This window comes from Triplophysa dalaica, chromosome 19 (genome assembly GCF_015846415.1).
Source record: "Triplophysa dalaica isolate WHDGS20190420 chromosome 19, ASM1584641v1, whole genome shotgun sequence".
Taxonomy (NCBI): Eukaryota; Metazoa; Chordata; class Actinopteri; order Cypriniformes; family Nemacheilidae; genus Triplophysa; species Triplophysa dalaica.
Window position 1 is genome coordinate 5,299,505 of NC_079560.1, and position 24,908 is coordinate 5,324,412.

Consider the following 24,908-nt stretch of genomic DNA (forward strand, 5'->3'; position numbering starts at 1 on the left):
CCGATTTAAAGGGGTAGTTCACTTAAATATTTGCACCAATTAACTTTCCATAGTTGTTTTTATTCCTACTATTGCAAGTCAACGGGAGCAAATTTTGAAGTGAACTACTCCTTTAAAGGAGCAATGTGGAGCTTTTAGCGACATCTAGTGGTTAAGTTGGGAATTGCAATCAATGGCTCACTTCACCCCTTCCCCCTCCATTTCAAAGCACTACGGAGGCTGACACCGGGCTAAGATTTCTTCGCAATTTTGCGTCTTTGCTGAAGGAGATAAAATATGAAACACGCTCTCTAGATCAGTTTGTCCATTAAGGGCTACTGTAGAAACAACATAGCGAAATCCACATAAAGGGATCTGCGGTATATGTAGATAGCAACAGCTCATTCCAAGGAAATACCAACGCATTATTATGTAAGGTCTTTAAAGACCTCTGAAGACAGTAGTTATGTATCTTTTATTGCATTTCTGTCAACAGATCCTCCAAAATATTACACACAGCTCCTTTAATGTATCAACAGTAAATTATGGCTCATTTCTAAAAAGCATTTTTGCTTGCATTCTGATCTCCCACCTAGTTCATGTTTTTTTTCATCACATAACAAAGAAAATTGGGATAAAGTATGTGTCAGGATGTTACCATGTCTCCCATGTATCCTGGAGGCCCTTGTTCACCTGGTTCTCCGGGTGGGCCCTAGTGGAAGAGAAAGTGGACAGAAAGAGAGATCCGGATTTAGCAGACCAGGTGTTGTTACCTGAGCTCAGGTGAGGCATCAAAGTCTGATTAAAACCAGTTGTTAGACAGACAGGAAATGGCTCACCTGCGGCCCAGGTTTTCCCATCTCCCCCTCCGGCCCAGGTGGACCCTGCGTTCTCTACAAGCTCACAGAAAACAGAACAGAATCAGGAATATTCCATATACAAAAACTGTGCATCATATTGGAAAACATAAGAAATGCCTCGAATATCGGCACACTTACAGGCCAGCCTGCGCTGAGAAGCTGGAAGAACGAGGTTTGCTGGAGGAGGTGAAAGTAAGAGATGAATGTCATCACTGAAACATCACAGATGTGTACGCACTACTACTAGTGCTGATCTTTGATTGCATTTCCCCCTGTTATTTTAAACAAGTCACTTTAGTGAAAGCAGAACTCATTAAAATGCTATTCTGGTTATACTAAATTTAATGATCCATCCTCCTCTGACCAGACACCAGGCCTGAAAGCTGTTCTGTACCCATAAACTACAAAGAACTCACAAAAGCAACATCTTGCATGCAGGACCCTGAAAATGAGCTAGGAGGTCACGGGCTGCTTTCAATTAGAGAACGCTCGACAGAGGTTTGGCATCACAGATGTGCACAGAGATGCGGTTGAAAGTGACGTGAGAGGCGACACTGATAGATAGTGTTGGGGTGACCTTGTTATGAGCTCCTTTTACCTTATTAGATAGAGGAACACCTTCTGACCTCATGGGATACAGCAATAATAGGGGAATAAGCTATAATCTTCAGACGGATCGCTTTACTCTCAATCTACACAGTAAAAGCTGTGAAAGTTTGAATTCTGAGCAAATTTTCAGCACAAAATAGACACAAAAAAGGCTGTGTGACAATATAAGGAAATGAAGTCACAACAACTAACTCGAAAACAAAATATGACATTTCTAAAAAAATAGTGCTTCATATATATATATTCCGTTTAATATAAATGTGAATGTAAATGTAAACAAAAACAAATTGTATACCAATACTAAAATGTAACGTAAAAAAGTTCAATATAATACACAAATAAAAAATGTATATGTTGCTTAAACTCTTTCCCCGCCAGCCTTATTTTTTTTTTTTGCCAGTCAGCGCCAGAATTTTTAAACATTTGTCTGCTCACAGTATATTTTCTGTAATGAATATATGGAAAAATAATATAGAAAATGAAAGAACAGAGTCTTTGCTTATAAACAAAGGATTAAGTGGGTAGGTTTCATCAAAAATTCGTCATTTTGATTAAATAGCTGTGATACTTAACTTTTTTGGTCAAAAACTCTGCCCAGATAAGATTAAAAATTATTATAAAAAAATATATATATATATATATATATATATATATATATATATGTTCTTTCTAAACATGTGTTTCAGCGCCACCTGCTGCACAACAGTACAAACACTGATTGCCGAAATTACTCTTCTTAGGGGAGATAACATACTGTCCCTGTTGTGTGGTCACCTCATATATCAATATTTCATCTTTTATATTTCATCTTTTAATGTTTGTCTGTGGGTTTTACTAATATTTACCCAATTAGAGTATTACAAGAAGCTTGTAACCACAGTTTGTATTTTAAAAAAGAAAAATTAAGATTTTCTAAAAACTTATGGATGTAGTTTCCGCTGAACAGCGACATTATGCAAATAAATATACTTTGTGAAGTCCTAATCAAAATGTTTTTTTAATGGTTTATTAAAAATAACAATTTCATTATTTACTTTTTTCTGCCACCTTGTATGCATCTTGTGCTTAAAAAGTGAAGAAAATGTGCATTTATTCCATTAATCTACATAGCTTTAAGCGTGTTTTGATGTACAGTACAGTGCGAACCACTTCAAAGACTGTAGCAAACGAAAACCCCATTACAGCAACCACAGAGAATTCCTCCCTTTCTCATAGTTTCTCCGAGATCTTATTTTTTATGCGGCTGTGGTGCTCCTCTAAACTATTACACAGGCTACAGCTGTGCAATGACAGCAACTTTAAAGAGATGAGGGATGGAGTTTCATTTTGTGGACAGAAAACAAAGACAGCAGCAGAGATGGGCAGTTCAAGACAGAAGAATACAGAAGAATGCAAAAATCCGTAGAAAATTTCCACAGGAACGTTAATGAAAAACAGGGACTATGGAAGAGAAAAATCACCTGAAATGTAGCCCATTCATCAGGTGTGTTTCTCCACAGGTAGAGGGTGGGCAGTCCTGGTGGCCCGGGGGGTCCTGAGACTCCGGGGTGACCTGGACGTCCCTGTGACCCAACGGCACCCTAGAAATATCAGAATGAACTGCATAAAAAAGAGAACCTTCACACAGACATACGCTTACAATCTTAAACAAAAAATAAACTGATGAAAGCTCAATTATTGGAAAGAAAAACAAAATTCCGTTCCACATCTGCATTACATAAGCAGGAAAAAAGTGCATGTTTAACATATGAAACAATACGACGCACAATAGATCAGCGCAGATTAGACATCACCACCATATTAAATCACTCTTACAAATCCAGTTTTTAATGGCTTGAATAAAATTCAATGCTTGAAAGACAGCAACAATGCTTTGAATGTTTAATGAAGGTATATTTTTTTATAACGGCATCTACAGATGACAAACAAAAGACCCATCACAATTCAATATGTAAATATTACAATGATGTCATTCAATGTTTAATTATCTTAATGACGAAATGAATCTGAAGTTAATAAGAAAGTTTGCGTTCTACAAGCCTATCACATGTCATAATAATAATAATAATAAATCTGAAATAACACAAACTAAAATAAGCATTTCTGCTGCCATTGGAACTTGAACACACAAGAGCAGCCGTCCTAGGTGACACAGGTCATTACAGTTCACGAGGGGGTCAACTGTCATGACCACAGGCATGTGAACTTTGCATGAACTTCAGTAGAACATGCACTTTGACCTCCTTCAGCGTTACAGAGCCGATACCTTGATAAAGCCGAGACAGTCATATTGACTGTCCTTCATCATCATACCTTATCACCTTTAGCTCCTGGATAGCCAGGACTCCCAGGACATCCCTAGCAACAAAAGAAAAAAAGTAAATATACAAAGCCAGGAGCTATGAATAATACTAAATAAATATACTAGACATTATGTACAATGGCAAAGCTTCTAAAAGTTTCCAAAAAGTAGACAATAATTAATAATAATGAGGTGTTTTCAATAGTGTGAATGATGCTGACTTGATCTGAACAAACAAAATAATCTTTCATGAGTTTATGAGTTCAGAGGTCAGATGAGCTCATAAAAGACCTATTAACTTTAGTGTCTCACTGAGCAGGGTAATATGAGCATATCGTAAAAGTTAAACATAACCCTTTTAACTACCACAAAACTTCACAGTATCAGTCGACACACTTCCTGCTGGACAACACATTGTGTGAATGATGCGACTGAACAAATAACAAGTCTTTTTTTGCAATGAAAATGCTCAGTATTAATGGGTAGGTGATCACCCTTTGCTAACTATGAGAGCTTTCCAAATTTTCATTTCATCAGCATTTCTAGATGTATTGTGGTCATTCCACTCCAGCGTGTTAAATTTTAACAAAATCAAATCTCAGGAGTGACAAAATCATCCAAAAGCAATTGTGAAAGACAGACAGCATGACAAGACACATGAAAACAGTGATAGAAATCAAGCTTATCATACAAAAAACTTTCTTAAAAATAGATATTACTGTTTTATTGCTTAAAAGTAAACATGAACTTGTTTTCTTTGTATTTTTTCAGACCTCAAATACTGCAGAGCATCTTTTCTGTTATTTTCACCTGTTTCACCAGTTTTTATTTTATGCAAATAGAAACAAAAGTTTTCTATGAAATTTGTGAGAAACATCGTTAAGAGAATCTAACGAAAATGATATTTTTTCCTAAAGACCTGTAAATGGTAAATTCAGAAACCATTGGTATAGATATCTGTATATTTTTTTTGGTGGCGTAATGATACGCTCAGCTCACGATTCAATACAATACACGATTGGTTTACGATTACGACTGCATCACAATATTAGTAAAATTATAATAATATGAAACTCAAACGACAGGTTTTTCCCTAAAACATAAAAAAAAAATTGTAACATTTGTTTAAAGAATTGACAATATTCAAGGTTTAATTCCACCATTTTAATTAGTAAAATCTGAATAGATCCATCACTGCAAAATAAAATAAAACAAAACCTTAACATAAAATATTTCTAACGTATTTCAGCTCAACGATAAATATCTTAAAGTTTTTGTATATACGATACTTCGATGTTTTGTTACACCCCTAATTTTTTATCGGTGTTTCTTCAGGATGCTTTAGGCATGAAGAGATTTACTGTGAATTCAAGGCCTTATACATATGATCAACTGAATCAAACCTATTTCCTGGGGATCAAACCTTACTAGAGTTGAGCTACACCAGCACCTCATTCAACAAGAACCAAATGCAGGTTGCAGGTGTCATTTTTTCAAGATGAGTTTACATTACTGTTTACATTTTTGTCTGTCAACATGATTTCGCTCCTGGCAGTGCAGCATCTTCTGTGCGTGTTTTAAGCCAGCTGCTTTCGTGAGGACTAATGGAGGTATTTTATGGTACCCGGGATGTTGGACCTGAGCCAGATGCCTCCGGATGACACCACATCTGGGATTGCTTCTGTTGAGTCTAGTCACTTGTAAAACCAGGTGAACGTGGTATTTTGATTGGTTGATACAGGCGATTCTTATTCTGCTCGTAAAAAATTACAGTATGCAGAGCCATAGCAATTATAATGAAGCCTGCGGCGGATATGTTGACATACAGTATGAGCGTAAATACTTACATATGACCAGGAAAAGCTCTTAATAATTTACAGTGTTAATACTGTATATTGTCAATCTACAGTAAGAAAAACATACTGTACATTGTCTGTCTCCCTGCACCGGTTCTCCAGAAGGTTTTGTTTTAATTTAAAACGCTGCACACGATAAAGCAATCGTATGATGTTTGACATATACAATGCGTTTCATATCTGCAAAAGAAATCGATAAAGCCCCTATGTCTGCATCCATTTTAAATGTGGTCTGTTTTCACTAAATCCCTTATATTCACAGTATAAGACGATGTGACGTAAGGAAAATTGACCACATTTGTGCAGTGTTTATTTTAAAAGTATACTCACAGGCTCACCAGGTAGCCCAATTGGCCCCGGACGGCCCCTCTGGAGGCGATACATCCTTCCGTCAGAGCCTTGGACGAGGACCCCGTGCCTGCCTGCAAGTATAACAGTATGTGGACGCTCCTCAGAGTCACCTCCGGATCCTATGGAAACGTCAGGAACTCTGGGTGCGATGGTGGTTCCCTGGTCCAGATTCTCTTTGACTTTAGGACTGGAGGTGGTTTCAGTACCTCCGGTGGGCTTGTCCGGTAATACGAAAGGTTCTCTAACATCCAGATTGATAATTGTGGTATCCCCTGGTTTCTTTAGTAAAACTTTGCCAGTTTTTTGCTTGTCTGTGGTAATATTTTCATCTAAATGTTTAGACGTTGATTCTGGTTTGGCGTCCCGGCTGCCTGCAGTTGGGAAGGTCTTTGAATGTTTGCCACCATTTTTGGACAAGATGTTTTGGTCCACAAGGTCCGTATCCTCGTCCACCTCAAAAACGTCACCACGCACCACAACGCCGGGACGTTTGGGTCCAGTGGGTAGAGTCCCGTCACCACGTGTAATCCCACGTCTCCGCAGACCCTGTCAACACATATGCACAAATTACTTAATCAGCAACTGGCTCTGATCATTTACACAAAGGGATCTGTAAAAAGCCGAGGTCTTTGATCAGTGTCATTTCTTATAGCTTTTGCGTGCCAGGAGTTGCATGTAAGATATTATTCAAATCTGTTCGGAATCTGTGTTCTCATCTGGTGGGCTTGTGCGTGCTCAGTTTTAGCTGCTTGCATTGCTACATTGTGTAATTTATGGCAAAGAAGCCCTTACAAAACAATAAATGGGAATATAATGTTAAATATAATGCAATTAATTAAACAATACATTTCCGTATAATGGAAGCAAGTGCTTATATTTTTCCATATACACGAAAATTGGCAATTCCTTATGTATTATTCTATATTTTGCAATACTGTGATATATGAATTATGTATTTTTTTCAATTATATACTAAATAAATTAATACATTTGACCGTTGAAATATATAACAAATATATTGTCTTTGCCTAATGGTGTCTATATCTCCAAATAAAAGCAGTTTTCTAATGTTACGCTTACCACTGTGAATGAGGTAAAAACAAGGGTGCCATCCATAAACATCAAAATATCTCGTAAACAAAAATAATATGTGACATATTGAAGAAGTGGCAAAAATGTGTGTTTGTGTTACATTCAAGTCTCTGTGACACAAGTGTTAAACTGAAGTGACCGTGACATTGAAATATTCTAACACATATAAAGACTCTTACAGTCACAAAAATGATGACTAGGTAGGCAGCATGCTAATATTTGAGACAGAGCCAATGAGTATCAGTGAGAAAGGAAAAGGCAGGGTGTGATGCAGATGATCTTGGTTCTGAATAAGGAGACGGTAAATTGAAAGCAGCCCTTATCTGTGATAAAACAGCCACATAATTGTGTCAAAGTATTGTTGCTGTATATCAATGTGACAGGCTGAATTGAAACATATCTTGAAGCATGAATTGAAGCAGTCTACAAAAAGACTGCTGTATACAGCAGGGAAAATCAGCATTTTTATCAGTAAGGGGATTTCTAAGTTGGCTATTGACACAAAATTTCCAACAAATGTAGCCATCAAGCCAAATATTGAATTCATACAAAGAAATCAGAACATTTAAATATACAAGTTCACTCATAATAAATAAAGTGAAATGACACAGGGAATAAGTATTGAACACATGTAACAAGATGCAAAATGGCATAGAAAGCCAGGAGATCACCTGAAATCTGTCAGTATTGAGAGAGAAACCCTGACCCCTATCAGTACTAATTGATATCAGCTGCTCTTGTTCCTAATTGATGGCCTATAAAGTCTTCTCATTACCTAGGAGGCACACAGGAAAGACTTCATGATGGGTAAAAGCAAAGAACTCTCTGTAGATCGTCGTAATCTTATCGTTGAAAAGCATTTTGATGGGAATGGTTATAGGTGCATTTCCAGAATGCTGAATGTTCCTGTGAGCACTGTGGGGGCCATTATCTGGAAATGGAAAGAGCATCAGTTCACCATAAACCGGCCACGATCAGGTGCTCCACGTAAGATCCCTGTCCGAGGAGTCCAAAGAATAATCAGGAGAGTTCTCCAAGAGCCAAGAACCACTCGGGCAGAACTTCAGGAAGACCTTGCATCAGCAGGTACTGTTGTTTCAAAGAAAACTATAAGCAATGCACTGAACTGCCATGGCAGTTCCAAGACTCCATTGCTGAACAAAAAGCACGTTGAGGCTTGCTTAAAGTTTGCGAAGGAGCATTTGGAGAAGCCTGTGGATTGTTGGGAGACTATAGTATGGTAAGATCAAAGCAAAATTGAACTTTTTGGCAGTCATTCTACACACCATGTTTGGAGAAGAAATGGCAATGCCCACCACCCCAAGAACACAATACCAACAGTTAAGTTTGGGGGTGGAAGCATCATGGTTTGGGGCTGCTTTTCAGCAAGGGGTACTGGCAGACTGCATATTATTGAAGGCAGGATGAATGGAGAAATGTACCGGGACATTCAGGATAAAAATCTGCTGCCATTTACCAGAAAGCTGAAAATGAAAAGAGGGTGGACATTTCACCAAGACCATGATCCCAAACACAAGGCCAAGGACACAATGAAGTGGTTTCAAAGAAAGAAACTCAAGCTGCTTGAATGGCCCAGTCAATCACCTGACCTAAATCCCATAGAAAATCTATGGAGACAACAGAAGATCAAAGTTCATAAAAGAGGCCCAAGGAACCTTCAAGATTTAAAGACCATTTGTGTGGAAAAATGGGCCAGAATCACTCCTGAGCAATGCAGACGACTGTTCTCTCCATACAAGAGGCGTCTAGAAGCTGTAATCACCAACAAAGGCTTAAACTACTTTTCTACAAAGTATTAAATAAAGTGTGTTCAATACTTATTCCCTGTGTCATTTCACTTTATTTATTATGACTGAACTTGTATACTTAAATGTTCTGATTTCTTTGTATGAATTCAATATTTGGCTTGATGGCTACATCTGGTGGAAATTTTGTGTCAATAGCCCACTTGGAAATCCCCTTACTGATAAAAATGCTGACGTGTCAAATACTTATTTTCCCCGCTGTATCTGTCTAGTGGCTTTATATGTATAGTGTCTGAGGAAGGTGCTTTGGAACAGGCAAATATTTTGAGAAGTTGTGAGAAATCCCAAAATTATTTTGTACTAAGAATATATAAGTTTGTGCTCCCAAGTTTTGATTGAAAGTCACTTTCAATCAAAAACACAGCTTTAAATGTTTTAAGCTAGAAGAGTGAGGCCTGTAACTTTTAAAGGTAACCCAGCTATAACTCAACAACTTTTATTTATAGCACTTTTCATTGTTACAAAGCAGCTGTATATGAAAACATGTTAGCACTATAAACATACATTAAATTGATCAAATAGATTTAATATAATGCTTATAGTTAACATGTTATTACATGTTTAATATCTAGAATTCTAGATTCGTTCTTAAAGTTAATAAAATATAAAACTATTTATTCACTAATTTGCCGTTTCATTCTTAACACCATTCGAGCATCTAAGGCTGTATTCATGGCGAAAACTAGTCAATCAGCACACGCGTCTGTTCTACACACAAGTCGATCCATACACAAGTCTGTTCTAAACACAAGTCAATCCATACACGCGTCTGTTCTACACACAGGTCGATCCATACACAAGTCTGTTCTAAACACAAGTCAGTCCATACACAAGTCTGTTCTACACACAAGTCGATCCATACACAAGTCTGTTCTAAACACAAGTCAATCCATACACAAGTCTGTTCTACACACAAGTCGATCCATACACAAGTCTGTTCTAAACACAAGTCAATCCATACACAAGTCTGTTCTACACACAAGTCGATCCATACACAAGTCTGCTCTAAACACAAGTCAATCCATACACAAGTCTGTCCTACACACAAGTCGATCCATACACAAGTCTGTTCTATACACAAGTCGAACCATACACAAGTCTGTTCTACACACAGTCGATCCATACACAAGTCTGTTCTAAACACAAGTCAATCCATACACAAGTCTGTTCTACACACAAGTCGATCCATACACAAGTCTGTTCTAAACACAAGTCAATCCATACACAAGTCTGTTCTACACACAAGTCGATCCATACACAAGTCTGCTCTAAACACAAGTCAATCCATACACAAGTCTGTTCTACACACAAGTCGATCCATACACAAGTCTGTTCTATACACAAGTCGAACCATACACAAGTCTGTTCTACACACAAGTCGATCCATACACAAGTCTGTTCTAAACACAAGTCAATCCATACACAAGTCTGTTCTACACACAAGTCGATCCATACACAAGTCTGTTCTAAACACAAGTCAATCCATACACAAGTCTGTTCTACACACAAGTCGATCCATACACAAGTCTGCTCTAAACACAAGTCAATCCATACACAAGTCTGTTCTACACACAAGTCGATCCATACACAAGTCTGTTCTATACACAAGTCGAACCATACACAAGTCTGTTCTAAACACAAGTCAATCCATACACAAGTCTGTTCTATACACAAGTCGATCCATACACAAGTCTGTTCTATACACAAGTCGATCCATACACAAGTCTGTTCTATACACAAGTCTGTTCTATACACAAGTCTGTTCTATACACAAGTCTGTTCTATACACAAGTCTGTTCTATACACAAGTCTGTTCTATACACAAGTCTGTTCTACACACAAGTCGATCCATACACAAGTCTGTTCTATACACAAGTCTGTTCTATACACAAGTCTGTTCAACAACAAGTCTGTTCTACACACAAGTCGATCCATACACAAGTCTGTTCTATACACAAGTCTGTTCTATACACAAGTCTGTTCAACAACAAGTCTGTTCTACACACAAGTCGATCCATACACAAGTCTGTTCTATACACAAGTCGATCCATACACAATTCTGCTCTATACACAAGTCGCATGCAAAAATAAAAATCCATTAATATTTCTCATTCTTAGACTGACTATCAAGGATCTAGATAATCAGGGCCCATTTACATTCACTGAAAGAAAACCATCAATAACAACAACACATTTTGGAAGTTATAGTTTTGGAACAAACAAAACGTCAACTAAATGATGACAGAATATTCCTCTTTAGGTAAACTAGATCTTAAAGGTCGGGTCGTCTGTGGAGATTAGATGGAAGAGGCTTTGAAAGACGGTAACATGGGTTAAAGCAGACTACATCTCACAATGGCTCTTTCTTTGGATGTGGCCTAATAAAGTGTCACTTGATCTCCACCTGGCTTCAGAGGGCTGTCGACCAGCTTATCTCCCCTCTGTTAGCCTGATGTCCCTCTAATACCCTGCCAAAGAAAGTCTGATCACACTGACTCGCATTAAGAGCCCAGTCACCCAGAAAAGAACAGTTTACGGACAAGTTCTTGCTATAAAATCATCCGACCACTAGGGGGCTTCCTGTGACCAGGACCTCCACATACGCTTGTAATTTTCCTGCAAAACCAAACCATTGCTCTAATGCCACTGTTTAATATTTCTTTTTTAAATATAAATATACATAAACGTAGATATTCACATAACAACTTATAAATCTAAATGTATAATCTCCTACATCTTAATATCTTCTTTAGATACTGTAGAAAGACTGTCAGTGATGCTCATTATTCTGACAAGGGATAAAAAAAAAGTTGTAACAAGAATGGGCAAAGATCTGAATTTTTAGAGGAGTATTCTTTGACGGAGTATAAACAATCCCTTCTGTCATCATTTGCTCACCATCATGTTTTAAACCTGTATGGCTTTCATTTTTCTGTGGAACACAGATCAAATACATTTTCAAGAATGTCACCATTGTTTTGTGCTATACAGCTAAAGTGAAGGCTGTCAGTCATCAGAATTGCCTAATATCTATGTTTGTGTTCAGTGGAAAAGTCGATGGATTTAAAACGATATGAATAAATGAAAAAATACCTTTTTTTGTACTGTCCCTGTAATACTGCTATTTAAAGTTTGTTACAGAAACATGACAATTCTGCACATTCCCTGACAGAATACAGTTAGACAGCTCAGTAAAAGGGCCAGATGATAGATCTTTAAAGGTCTAGAGTTTCCTAAAAATAAGAGATGTACCCTCAGGTTTAGCAGACACAGATTATTTACACCCATGTCTACGTGCCAGGAACCAAAAACATAAAAAAATGAATAATAATAATAGTAATTGCCTATGATTATGCAATGTAGCATCCAGTGTTTCAGTCATTGTCTAAATATGCATGTGCAATGTCTAGTTAAAGACATAATTAGAGTCGCACACATTAGCCAATACAAAGAGGGGTGATTTGTAAGAGGACGGTGTAAATATATCAAAGACACATATTTGTATGGGCAATGTCAAACCAGCCGTATCTTGTTTTCTGATACAACAGTGCCACGTAAAATGCTTCACTTTTATGTCCTGGATTTCCAAACAATTTCTGAAGTGGGAAATGGAAACAAAGTTTCCAATGTTAAATATGGAGAAAAGATGTTAGTTAGGAACAAAGAGGAATATTAAGGGAAGAAACACAAAAGTAATCACAGCTGCAGAAAAAGCTAAATTAATACATCTGTCTCATCCATCATGTCATTTTGGTCTGGTCATAAAACTGTTGACACAGGCTGTTGTTTTACTATTGTCAGGCTGGAAATTCAATTGAGCTCTATGTATTATAATAAGAAAAAAACCTAGAAGAGCATTGGTCCTCAATCCGCAGCGTTGCATACATCTCCCAACTCCAAACTCACACAAAGCATCATATACTAATACAGCATATATTTACAATTTCATTAAAATAATGTTTTCAAGTCAAGGTACAGCGCTCTGGCATTGTGGGCGATACCGGGTGGATTTCTTTCTGCAGCGGTGTATGGAGAGACGCGCTCTAGAATCATGAGTGCAGTTTTTAAATGCAAGACATGGCTTATATTTTATTGCAAACGATCTATTAATATTTACACATATAGACTGGCTTATTTGATTGGATAGTTCATTTTTCTATTTACTTAGAAAGAGTAAAAATAAATAAAATGAATTGTATAAAATACCGCAGAACTATTAAATAGGCCTATGGTCCTGACACATGAACCCAAGCCTTTGTGGTAATATGGACTAATCCGCCTCAGTGAAACCGAATTTCTTCATAAAAAACAAAACCACAATAACCTCTCACATCTGAGGCCAGACCACAGCCTGTTTTACAGAGACTAGCACTTCATTACACACATACAAACACAATTCTAATCTAAACCCTGATTTTAAAAAAATCAGGTTGAATGAAAGGTTAAACCTCTGTGTTATATATAGACAGAAGTAGTGGATACTTCCAACACAAGATGTGATTCGTAAGGTCAATTATGCAAAACAAGCATATTTTGAAAGATTGCCAGAATGAGACCATACCATTCGAATGTGAATCCTCCGACCTTGCGCTCCAACTCGCAATAAATCCAACAAAATCCAACCCAGTAAACACATCCAGATCCTCATGATGGTGCATACACACACTCTCACACTCACTAGCCCATTCACACATCACCTACAATAAATGTAGCTGAACAATAAATGCAGCTGAACTCACAGGTAAACCAGTGAAATACATGCATAACACACACCCACAAACTTTCTTTCCACCCACCCACACGCACTCACGCACACATTAATATCCATTTCAAACAATGAGACACCTGTTAGACAATGTGGCCTCGGGGCAAATTGAGCTGGTGTGTGTGTGTTCGCAAGGGGATAGAAAGCTTGTAATGTACACATACAAGTAATTACACACAAGCCAAGTCAGATTAGCATTCACACTAACAGAAACAACACAGAAACTGCAAAATTCTCATGGCCAAACAGACCTATGGTAAAATGAAACACTATTTGTATTGTGCAGACACATTTAATTGACACCGTATGAGCAGCAGCAGTCGTGGGATTTCTTGACAGCTTGGTGATCTTGCAGATCTGAATTATATCCAGGCAGGAAAGATGATGCAACTATCAGTATTAACATCAAAGAGTCCAAGGAGCCATCTACACCATTCCCACAACATTGAAAAATGACTTCACGTCTACTGCAACGCGACATTCAGTGGAGATTCCCCCCAAACAGCCGCTTATCAAAGCAAAGGGGATAATTGCTTCCAGAAAATCCACCATCAGCTCTGTGTTTGTACTGTAAAATCTTCAGAAGTTTAAAGTATTCTTCTCTGTATGAATTCTATATATTTAATAATTGTCCATATTTTTTCTGATTTGACACAGTGCAATACATTAGGGCAGTCAAACGATTACTCGCAATTAATCGCATTCATATTAAAGTTTCTGTTAACATAATAAATCACTGTGCATATTTATTTCGTATTTTAAAAACAAACACAAACATGCATACATTTAAGAAATATGTAAAAAAAATGGATTACGAAACATTTATATCCAATTTGACTTGTTGGTCAATATAAGTAAATATTTCCTAAATATGTATACATGCGTGTGTGTGTGTTTATAAATACAAAATCAATATGCACAGTACATAAACAAATATAAATATTTGAAAAATATATAAATAAATGACTAACTGTAAATATTATATTAGCACAAACTTATATTCTGGATGCGATTGATCATGATTAATCGATTGACAGCCCTAAAATGTATATATATTTATGTGAAATTTCCTATCTAAACATATGCATGTGTGTGCATTTATATATACACATAAATATCCACAACCCACATACATTACACAAACACAAGCATTTGTTTTGGAATCGATTAATCGCAATTTGAAAACTTGAATTGAAATGCAGCGCTGATACGTCAATGCTGTGTGTATCAAGGACAAAAAGAAAAGAAAGACCAGTAGACAGTCATATGACACAGTCATGACACAATCACTTTGCATTTACTGCATTTGATTTATTAGGGGTTTGGGGACGGCCGGTAAATTACTGACACAGAACTGATCATTAGAGTCAGAGGAGTTGAGGGCAATGGCAACGGGTTGTGATTGCTCAAGGACATAGAAACAGAGCGATACAGACGCCTGCACAATGATATATAATCATACACTCCAAAACAGAAGAAAAGTGCTTTGACCTATGTAACAGTTTGCTCAGCTGAGATTTAACAGGGCCAAAAGCCCCCTATTAATAATTACACCTCAAACATCCAAGAGAAGAAGAAACATACCATTTTTCACTATGACAAAATCGGAAACATGCATACAGTAATAAATGGATATTTAATTCATTACAAATATCTTAAGAGCATTGTCTTAACAGGTAGACAATGATCTGAGAGCTGCTGGTCATCAATAAAAAACAGATTTAACACTTTTATTTAAAGTGGGGGGCATTTTGAGGAGCTGACTTCAGGCTACATCCTTCAAACAAACCCTTTAAGAACTCTGCTGAGAGATTTACACAGGAAGATAACTGTAACATGTAATTGGATGTACTGTTCATGCATGTTTTTATACCAAGGCGTACCAAAGACGTGGAACTTATCATATCTAGCTAAATAAATAAAAAAATTAGTTAAACAATTTAAAGTAAATGCTAGATTGACATGGTGACGACAGTTGTGTTCCTAAGCTTATAACCCTTATGGTTGCATGGCAACTGATCGATGAGCTCATCCTCCATCCTCAGCCGTCCATGTGATCTTTACTGAGTCTTGGTAATTTTAAAGTACAAAAAAGGCATTAAGGGACAAAAGTATAGTTATTTATATCAACAATAATAAAATAATGATTAAGGAACAGTTCACCCAAAAATGAAAATTCGGTCATTTACTTACCCTCTTGTCATTTTAAACATCTATGACTTTTTCTGCAGAGCACAAAAAGAGATATTTTGAAGAATGTTAATAACCGAACCACGGTGGTACCCATTGACTTTTATTGGTTTTGTGTCTATACAATAGAAGTGAATGGGTACCACCATTGTTCGGTTACCAACATTCTTCAAAATATCCTCTTTTGTGTTCTGAAGAAGAAAGCCATACAGGTCTGAAATGAGAAGAGGGCGAGTATATGACGACAGAATTAGGATGAACTTATCTGTCCCTCGCTCGTTGTTTGCCATCAAGACAAATCATATGCCAAAGCGTAATATTTCCAAACCTCGTGTTGTAATTGTAATAATGTTGTTTGCTTTTAAACGCTCCCTAATTGTAAACCTGAAACATATTTGGAGGAATTTTCCCTCTGGCAGCACATGTCAACACATTTGTCAGTGAACAAATAAATCATCTTTAAACTCATTTACGGATTTCATCTTTGTTACTATATACTCTTAGATCGGCCAAGTTCAAGGGTGCGTCTGGAGCTGTTGTATTCTTCACAGCCTGTCTGAGAGATTCTGATACTTCCCAAGAGAAGGATTCAGTCCAATCCAAACACGTTTGGTGCAGAATCAATTACAGCCTTGTGCCCACCTCTGCCAAACAAAACCCATGGGACACGCAGTGATTTTTAAACATACATGCCTTTCAACTGAGACACAACCAGAACAGAGGAATTCATCTAACGAAAACAAACAGACAGACCGACACAACAAACACACACAGCCCAGTGGGTCAAACAAACATATACCGTAAAGCTCATAAAACTCAAGATCCACAGCTTAGTTGTTATCTGGAGCTTTATACAGGTGGATATGTTTCAGGCCTGCACCCTGTCATGACCTCTAACCTCTAGATATGTTAAAAGGCTTGAAGAAAGCCAGAGGTTTCTTATTAAACTGTTCCAACGGGACAATGCGTCCAGGAAAGCGGCGGAGACTTCAAAGGGAAACACCAGGTTCACAGTCAATAGGTTACACCTTAAGCGAGACAGAATCAGGAGAAAAACCAGGTTATTTAAAAAAACGACTGGTCCTTTCTAGTCTTTGAAATCTGCCAACTTTTTGACTAAACATAATGGAATACATGTGATTGACTGTCGCACACAGCTACATGCCATTCACATAGAAAGAACCTTCTGGTTTTAAGTCGGGTGGAATATTCATAGCTGCAGCTTGGGTTATAGACCACTATGACCCTGAATCCACCAGCCAAATAACTCACAGCTGGCGAACACACCCGGCGCCTCATCAGGACCATGCACGGACTCCACCGGGGCTGGACAAGCTCAGTTACACCAAACACCAGCTCCAACTCTCTCATGGGCATGGTATGCATGTGTAGATTTATGTTTATGCGTTGTCTCTTAGAATTGTTTCCTATCCTGAATGCGTTTTGGCTTTGCACAGTACACAGACAAAGGGCAAACATCTACAACTATGAAACACTTTTCTGAAAGCAGACATGACTTTAAATAACGCTAGTAAAAGTTGTCTGTTTAGTTGTAACAACATGTAAGCAATAGTATAATTATACTAGTATAGTATAGGTCACAAATCCAGATTACAGTTACATATAATACTGTATATAATCAACATAAGATTTACAACTGTTTCACAAAAAGGAATGCTCTTATTGACACTTTTAGCAGAAACAGCCCGTTAAACTGTGAAAATAAACACTTTAACATGCCAAGATATGTGTGACATATAAAAGAGCAAGTCGTGATGTGCCTAGAACAGACAGGAGTGAGCAAATCTACTGTCAATGCCTCTGTGATACATTCACTTTGATATTGGTTAAAAAATTAAAAATATGATACATTTATAATTCTATTTAGTAAATATTGCTGATAACTGACAGCCACATTTATTCGTACTGAATGAAAAAACACAATACTTGACAGAATCCTTCAGATTATTTTTTTAGAAAACAAAGGGGATGAAAACGTTGGCAGATTTTCTCAACCGTTCCTACAAATGTTTCACTCAATACGAATTTAAGGTAAACCGGATTCCTCGGAGTGACACAGCATTTCTACTCACAGTCAGTTTTGCACGAACAGAGTCTCTGTCCTCGGCTGTCTCTAATAAGTCCTCCAAGTTATTTGAGGATAGCAGAAGTTCCTGAAGAGAGACAGTAAAAGAGAAGCATGACATTATTACAAATGGAACTAAATAGAGTTAAAATTCATTCAGGCATTGCCTTTAGTGTTTTTCGCATTAATTTTGTCGATAAACAAAATGTGGAGTTACTATGTTCATGGAAACCTTTTTTTTATGTGGTGGCAGGCTGGCAGAATGATTTTAACAACAAGCCAACTTCTAAGGCTGTGTTCATGGCAAGAGCCAAGTTAAAACAAGTAAATAAGATGTTTTAAAGTCTTTAAAAATAAAAGTGATACTTAACCCAAAAATCATCAATAACTCACCTTCGAGTTCAAAATCTGTATACATTTATTTCTTCTGATGAACAGAGAGAAAGATATTTGGAAGAATGCTTGTAACAAAACAGTTCATGACCATCATACCTTTCTTTGTTCTGTTGAACACAAAAGAAGACGTTTTGAAGACAGCAAAGAGTTCTGGGGCACTTTTGACTACCATTGTATTTTTTCCTACCATGGGGGGGGGAAATCTGTTAGGTTATAAGCATTCTTCCAAATGTCGCTCTCTGTTCACCAGAACAATTACATTTATACAGATTTCGAACTCGAAAGTGAGTAAATGATGACAGAATTTTCATTTTTGGGTGAAGTATTACTTTAAGACTTCATTTTTGATTTACTTGTGTATCAACCTTTACATATCTATCAGAAATGTATATAATGTACAGCAGAATTCCTCACAAGAGAATTAAGTGCTGTAAAACATGTTTATTGGTCAATGGATTCGCTCACCTCCTGCGTGTGTATGCGTGGAGAACGAGGCGGTTTGTGTCCTCTTCTGCCGCACTGATCCCGCGCGGCATCTGGGTCTCCCATCAGAAACCTGACCTGCATCAGATCGCCCTGCAGAGACGAATGAAACCATATTATATACCTGTACACATGTACAGCATAAAAATGCCTTCATGGTAATGAATTAAAAAAAATGATGTTTATCCATTTATTATAACAACAATGTTAGTTTATATGTAAACTGTTTCCAATTGGAAAATATTCTGGATCTGAAGCCTCCACAGCGTCACCCTGTGACTGAGTTCAGTGTGCGAGTATGTAAATGGCATTCTGGGACTCTATGATGTCATCCCCATGAGACGACAGCCTAGACTTTACGCTGTATTAATCTTACTCGTTTAAGCACTAAAGAAAACCCTGTAACTTGCGTGCAGCTGTCTAAACCCAACACTTGCTACCTCTAAAATATGTGTCTAGCATAAGAAACGAATCTTCAGGTGGGTCTCCTGCTCTCTCATGTAATAATATATATATAATATATAAATTCATTTGATTCTGTGCGCACAGGTTATTAATGGAAGTGACAGACATACTTTACCTGATTTATATAATACATTTTAAAAAAGCACTCAAATTATGGCCCATATATGATCAATAAATTGAAAAATTAAGCTCGGTTCATTTGAAATCTTGTGCCAAAAACAGTGCTAATTCTATCATCTAATTTCTATTTTTGGCAAAACAATAAATCAAAACCTTGTTCGCGTTCTTTTATGTAGAAAACAACGCTGACAGATTGTAACAGACTGATGTGCATAAAAAACATAAAATCTTTATACGCTTGTCAGTAACTCGATGGACGTTCCATCTGGTATCCTGGATAAGTATAAACACAGATGTTGGGCTTAGTAACTCCTATACTGTACTCTGGGAGATCCTCAAGAAACTTGACTTTGAGTTTAAATGTCAATAGGGACTGTTCCGGAGATGTCTTTACATCTGGTGAGATGAGGGATATTTTCCATCCAGATATTTGATGCTTTGATGTTTGAGGTACACAAATCACAAATTAATTTGCGTCCTGACCTCAAATGGTGTCTCAAATCCCTCTACGATTCCTCCAACCATGACCAGACCATCTGTTGAGATCCCCAGACCGTCTCTGTAAGCCCAGTCCACGCTCTCAACCATGGCGCAATCCACATACAATGCCAAGCGGCATGTGGAGACGCTGAGCGCCACGCGATGCCAGGCGCCGTCAGACAGCACTCCCACAGGAAACCTGGGAGAAACATGACTTGAGATTCAAACTTAAGTTGTTTTTTGAGAAAACAGACAACATGAAAGTTAAAGCTGCTGTCTGTAACTGAACAAGTACATAACATCAAAAATATATGCCTCCCCAATTCATTGCTCTGATAATGATGTGAAAATTGACCTGTCGCCCATGATTGTCACTTTAACGTCAACTCATGTTAAAAAAGGGTTCAGAAAGTAACCTGCGATTTAATATATATAAATAGGCAAAATATACATTGTACATTAAAAAATATACAGTAAACGTTCTGGACTTTTTAATTAAAAAAGATTAATTTTCTACTGCACATTTCGTTATGCTAAGACTTTTGAAGACATATACGTATTGGAATATTGCCACCCTGTTAAATAGCCAAGTACTTTATATTTGAAGCTTTACATACACAGCTCCCTTCATTTCAGCTGCTTTAAATTATGTTTTTGTCGGTTGTTAATTCATTATAGCACCAAAAGTGAAGTCTATAATCCATGTAAAGCAGAACCTGGAACATAACAGCCATTCAGAGAGCATTCACTCTGTCTGTGCATTGACGGAGCTTTATTTGTATATCCAAGCTTGAACTAAACAGAAATTCGTATGAGAACACGTCTTGAACATGATGATACAGTCATGATGAATGAGAATCAGAAGAAGGTAAAATGTCACCATAAAACTCTCATTTATTTTGTCCTGCAGGTGGGTAATTGGGCAGCCCGTCCAAATATTAGTGTTGAAAGGCCATGAGTTACATGCCATGCCTCATTTACAGTGCATACATCAACCATGAGGCCAGACTTACATCACACAATGTTAGATTAAAATAACTGAAGCGCACAGCTGGTTTGTCTCTGCTTGTAGGCTTTAGCTTTCCTGTAGCTCAGGGGTAAGAGCATGGCGCTAACAAAACCAAGGTCGTGGGTTCAATACCAGGGGATTGCACATACTTAGAAATAATCGTTTAGCATAACGCAATGTAAGTAGTCTGCAAAATGCAAATGTATAGATTCTTTCGCCAAAACATATTATTTCATGACATAATGAAAGGGAAGAGCATGATGGTTTTATAATAGAAAAAGATAAATGAAATGTTCAAGTAAGCAGTCAATAAGATAAACAGTAAATAAGAGGTAAAGAAATAAAGAGACATTAAGAACAAAGGACAGCTGGAGACTCACTCGTAGTGGCGCTGTTGGGTGCTGATGAAGGTGAGGGTGTAGGCACTGATGCGGACCTGCAGTAGAATGTGCCCATCTGGGGAGAGGAAGGTGAGCACGCTGTGGTCTTCAGACTGGAAACTGCGCAGATGCAGCATCAAACTAAACTCACTATCAAATCTAAAAGACAAATGAGGGAAAAAAACTTGAGATTGAATATTTAAAGTTTAAAAAAGGCAGATAACATGGTACATCAGATCAAGTTATTTCTTATGAGTATTACAGGCTTGAAGACACAGAAAAAAAAAATCACTATACAATAGATGGTCAAGTGATGCCCAGAGGGACATACTGTGTTTCTAAATGTTTTGCTATGAATGACCCCAACATTAAATGAGTAGAATAGTTTGGTATGTTTGTGTATAGGTTAACTCTTGTTTTACACCACTGCTGTATGTCAGTGACTACGTTTACATGAACAACGATAATCCGATGTTAACACGATTAAGATAAAACTCTGATTAAGAATGAACCATGTAAACAGAGATTTTTGACTAGCTTAATCCGTCTAAACTCATAATCGTCGTAAACACAAATCGGATTAATACGGGTGGTGTACTCCTATTTTAGTTGTATTATCGAAGTGCCCCATGTACACACACCTTAATCGCACTATTACCGGTGCGTAGCAAGAAAGCACATTTTTGGACCGAATGGGAAACAAGAAAGATGCCAACAATTCTAGAAAATAAATGAATTATGGAGGGAACGTCGAACTGCGTCGCTTAGGGATGTAATGAGGTATGCCATTAATCAAACTATGTAGTGTAACATGTAAAATGGGAACATGAAAGGTATATTCCTAAAAACGTTAAAACGTTTGGTAGAAAACGGACAAAAGCTAAACCTTTAATGTATTTATTGAAATATAAATTATTTGTCGAAAAGGCAAACTATAACAAATAAGGAAATGGGAGTGTTATTCTAATGTACAGAAGAAAAACAAAACTTACAGGAAGTAATGCACACAATACATTGACTACAAGTTTATCAATTATTAATGTTTGTTTATCCTCTTTTGTTGTAAAATTCTACAGTTACTTTCCTGGACCTTGACTCAGTGGTTTTTTGTGTTATGTGTAATTGTTTGCCAAGCCTCCTTAATTTTTTTCTCTAAACTATACAGTTCACACTACAAGCAGACGAATACAACATGCACATACAATCGTAATGTCTTAATGTTAATATAATACTTAAATAAACAACGAAGATGTCAATCGTCCAAAGTTGGCCACTACTGTAAATATCGGTCTTAGATTCCTTTGTTAAATAACAAATTCCAAGACGATCATTTATACTTTTCACACGGTTTGAAGTTGTTTTTGGTCGTTACAGTATATGCTGTGGAAGCGAGGTTGACCTGCTAGGCCACATTAACCGCGCTGGCTCTGCTGAGGGTTGTGCTGGTTAACCATGTTCCAAAACATAGCTTGTATTGTTTGACCACTTCAGGCAAGTATGACCCAGTTTTTCCAGCATCAGCTGTGAAAAGTGTTTTTCCTTGGGGGTACGCTGTCAGTGGATGGTGACTGTGTATACCTGTTTCCAAACACCTGCCGTAGGGGAATAGAGAGGGTGGAGTACAGGCCGACATGCAGGACTGGAAATCCGTGACCCTCCTGTGTTACAGATGCGTTGCTGTGATTGGCCGCCTGCCATAGATGATCGAGAAGGTCTATTTGTTCTGTCAAGCAATTAAAGCAAGAAAAATAATGTATATGTGAGCACATTCGAACAGCTTTTAAATAGAAATACATGTCACTAAACTCCCCATTCTGAGCTAAACATATTTATCTAGTTAAAAGAAGTCAATACATTATCATTCGACCAATAGAAAAAACAAAAATGAATAAATTTACAATGTTGAGTGTTACATTTTAAACATGAAATGAATTATTCGGTTTTATTATTACAAATAAAACCACAGAGCCTAACCTACATTGCATAATTGAACCCAGAAACATCTGTTATGAATCAAGCAACAGGTAGATGAAAGTCGAGCCGGTAAACAAAAGGCCGTGTTGTTGACGTGCTCTTATATGTTCTGCATTTTTTCCAGTTTTAATCATTAGTTCTGAGGTAAGCCTGTGTGAAAGCAGTCACTCAGGACGTTCCCATACAGAGAAACAGACCTGTTCAGTTCTTTCATTCAATGTTTTGTGGGTCATAACTTGTCAGCTGGTCTTAAATAGTGCACTTATACCCTATAGTGCCCACCATTGTGCTCCCTCTCTAACAGGCTCATTTCCTGTGGGCGCTAAGGGTCTTATTTTACAAAGGACAAAGTTATGCTGTGTGTGACCCCATGTTTATGTGTATGTTCTGTATATTAAATGTCTCCAGGCTGCTTGTGTTTAATGCAGAGTATTGTGGAATTTGAGACGAATAAATCACTCTGAATCGTGTATTATGAAGGTCTGAGACACACCTGGTCTGACTAATGGATTGGGAGGTTCACCCCTCACCGCTGAAGGCATGAACATTGCACCATGTTGTGGAGTCATGTGTGTTTGGCACGGCGGATGGTTTACTCCATAACCACAGACTTGAAGCCTGAGAAACATTTGGCTGAGAGTGCAGGATTCACTTACAAGTGAAACCCAGCAGGTCAGGAATCCAAAACGCATGACCATTTTTTCCATGGAAAGTTACTTTTTTAAGGACTTTGGAAGCGGCATTTGATTTTATGCATCATAATAACAGAATTGGATCGCAATATTAACTGCCGAAATAAACAAGATTGATCTAACAAATGCACAAATCAGTTTAAGCATCCGTTGCATTTTTCAGAAGATGGGCATTTTTTCATTAATATACACATTACTATATAAAGCTGTATAATTATTTGTGATTATATCTATTAATGGTTTTATCAGGAACGCATTATTTCTGAGTTTTCGCGAGGAAAGAATATGGACAGGTGTACATTTTTAAGCCAGATGAGATTGACATCAGGTAAATGTATTAAGTGTGCATGCAGAGGATTGTGATGATAGAGCGCAGCTGATTTACACACTGTGTAATGAGCACGCACCAGGACTGCAAGCATTTTTCCGGCATCATGTAATCGCTCCAACAGGATCACACATCTCCTCTCTGTGCCTACTCTCCTCGGTCTTATGGTAAACACATTTAGTTTCTGTAATATGTGCTGAGCATATTTAGTACTGTTAAGCACATATTGCTTTTCTGTGGCTCAGTGGTTAGAGGATGGCGCTAGCAACGCCAAGGTCATGGGTTCGATCCCAGGGTTAGCACATACTCGAATACAAATGTATAGTATCATGCAATGCAAGTCATTTTGGATAAAAGCGTCTTCCAAATGCATTAATGTAATGTGAAATACATAACATGATTGGCATGAAATGCTTAAGGTAAAAACAAATATGCAATATAAAAAAACTTTTGACCTGAAGGTATATGTTTAAATGTCTGAAAATAATTTTGGGAACAAAAAAATAATTTTGCAAACATAAACGTTTCTTACATTACAAAACTAACAAATGAAATGAATTCTGGATTGTGAGAAAGAACCGTCAAATGAGTCACAGAATGTTGAATCGTAGTAAACAGAATCCAATATTGTTTACAAGCTGAGAAAGAAACTTTTGTACTGTATA

The 24,908-nt window shown here is 37.3% G+C and overlaps 1 protein-coding gene across 1 annotated transcript in view; it reads right to left on the reverse strand.

Moving 5' to 3' along the window:
- The window catches only part of si:ch211-196i2.1 (collagen alpha-1(I) chain), a 57,475-nt gene that overhangs the window by 18,275 nt on the left and 14,292 nt on the right, over positions 1 to 24,908 (reverse strand). Inside the window, exons 2-12 of the mRNA XM_056730136.1 lie at positions 22,828 to 22,972; positions 21,250 to 21,408; positions 19,864 to 20,059; positions 18,778 to 18,888; positions 17,924 to 18,004; positions 5,937 to 6,503; positions 3,762 to 3,806; positions 2,909 to 3,028; positions 978 to 1,016; positions 819 to 872; positions 638 to 691 (exon numbers count right to left, since the gene is read on the reverse strand). Of these exons, the coding sequence (XP_056586114.1) occupies positions 638 to 691; positions 819 to 872; positions 978 to 1,016; positions 2,909 to 3,028; positions 3,762 to 3,806; positions 5,937 to 6,503; positions 17,924 to 18,004; positions 18,778 to 18,888; positions 19,864 to 20,059; positions 21,250 to 21,408; positions 22,828 to 22,972 (1,571 nt within the window). The remainder of the gene's footprint in view (positions 1 to 637; positions 692 to 818; positions 873 to 977; positions 1,017 to 2,908; positions 3,029 to 3,761; positions 3,807 to 5,936; positions 6,504 to 17,923; positions 18,005 to 18,777; positions 18,889 to 19,863; positions 20,060 to 21,249; positions 21,409 to 22,827; positions 22,973 to 24,908) is intronic.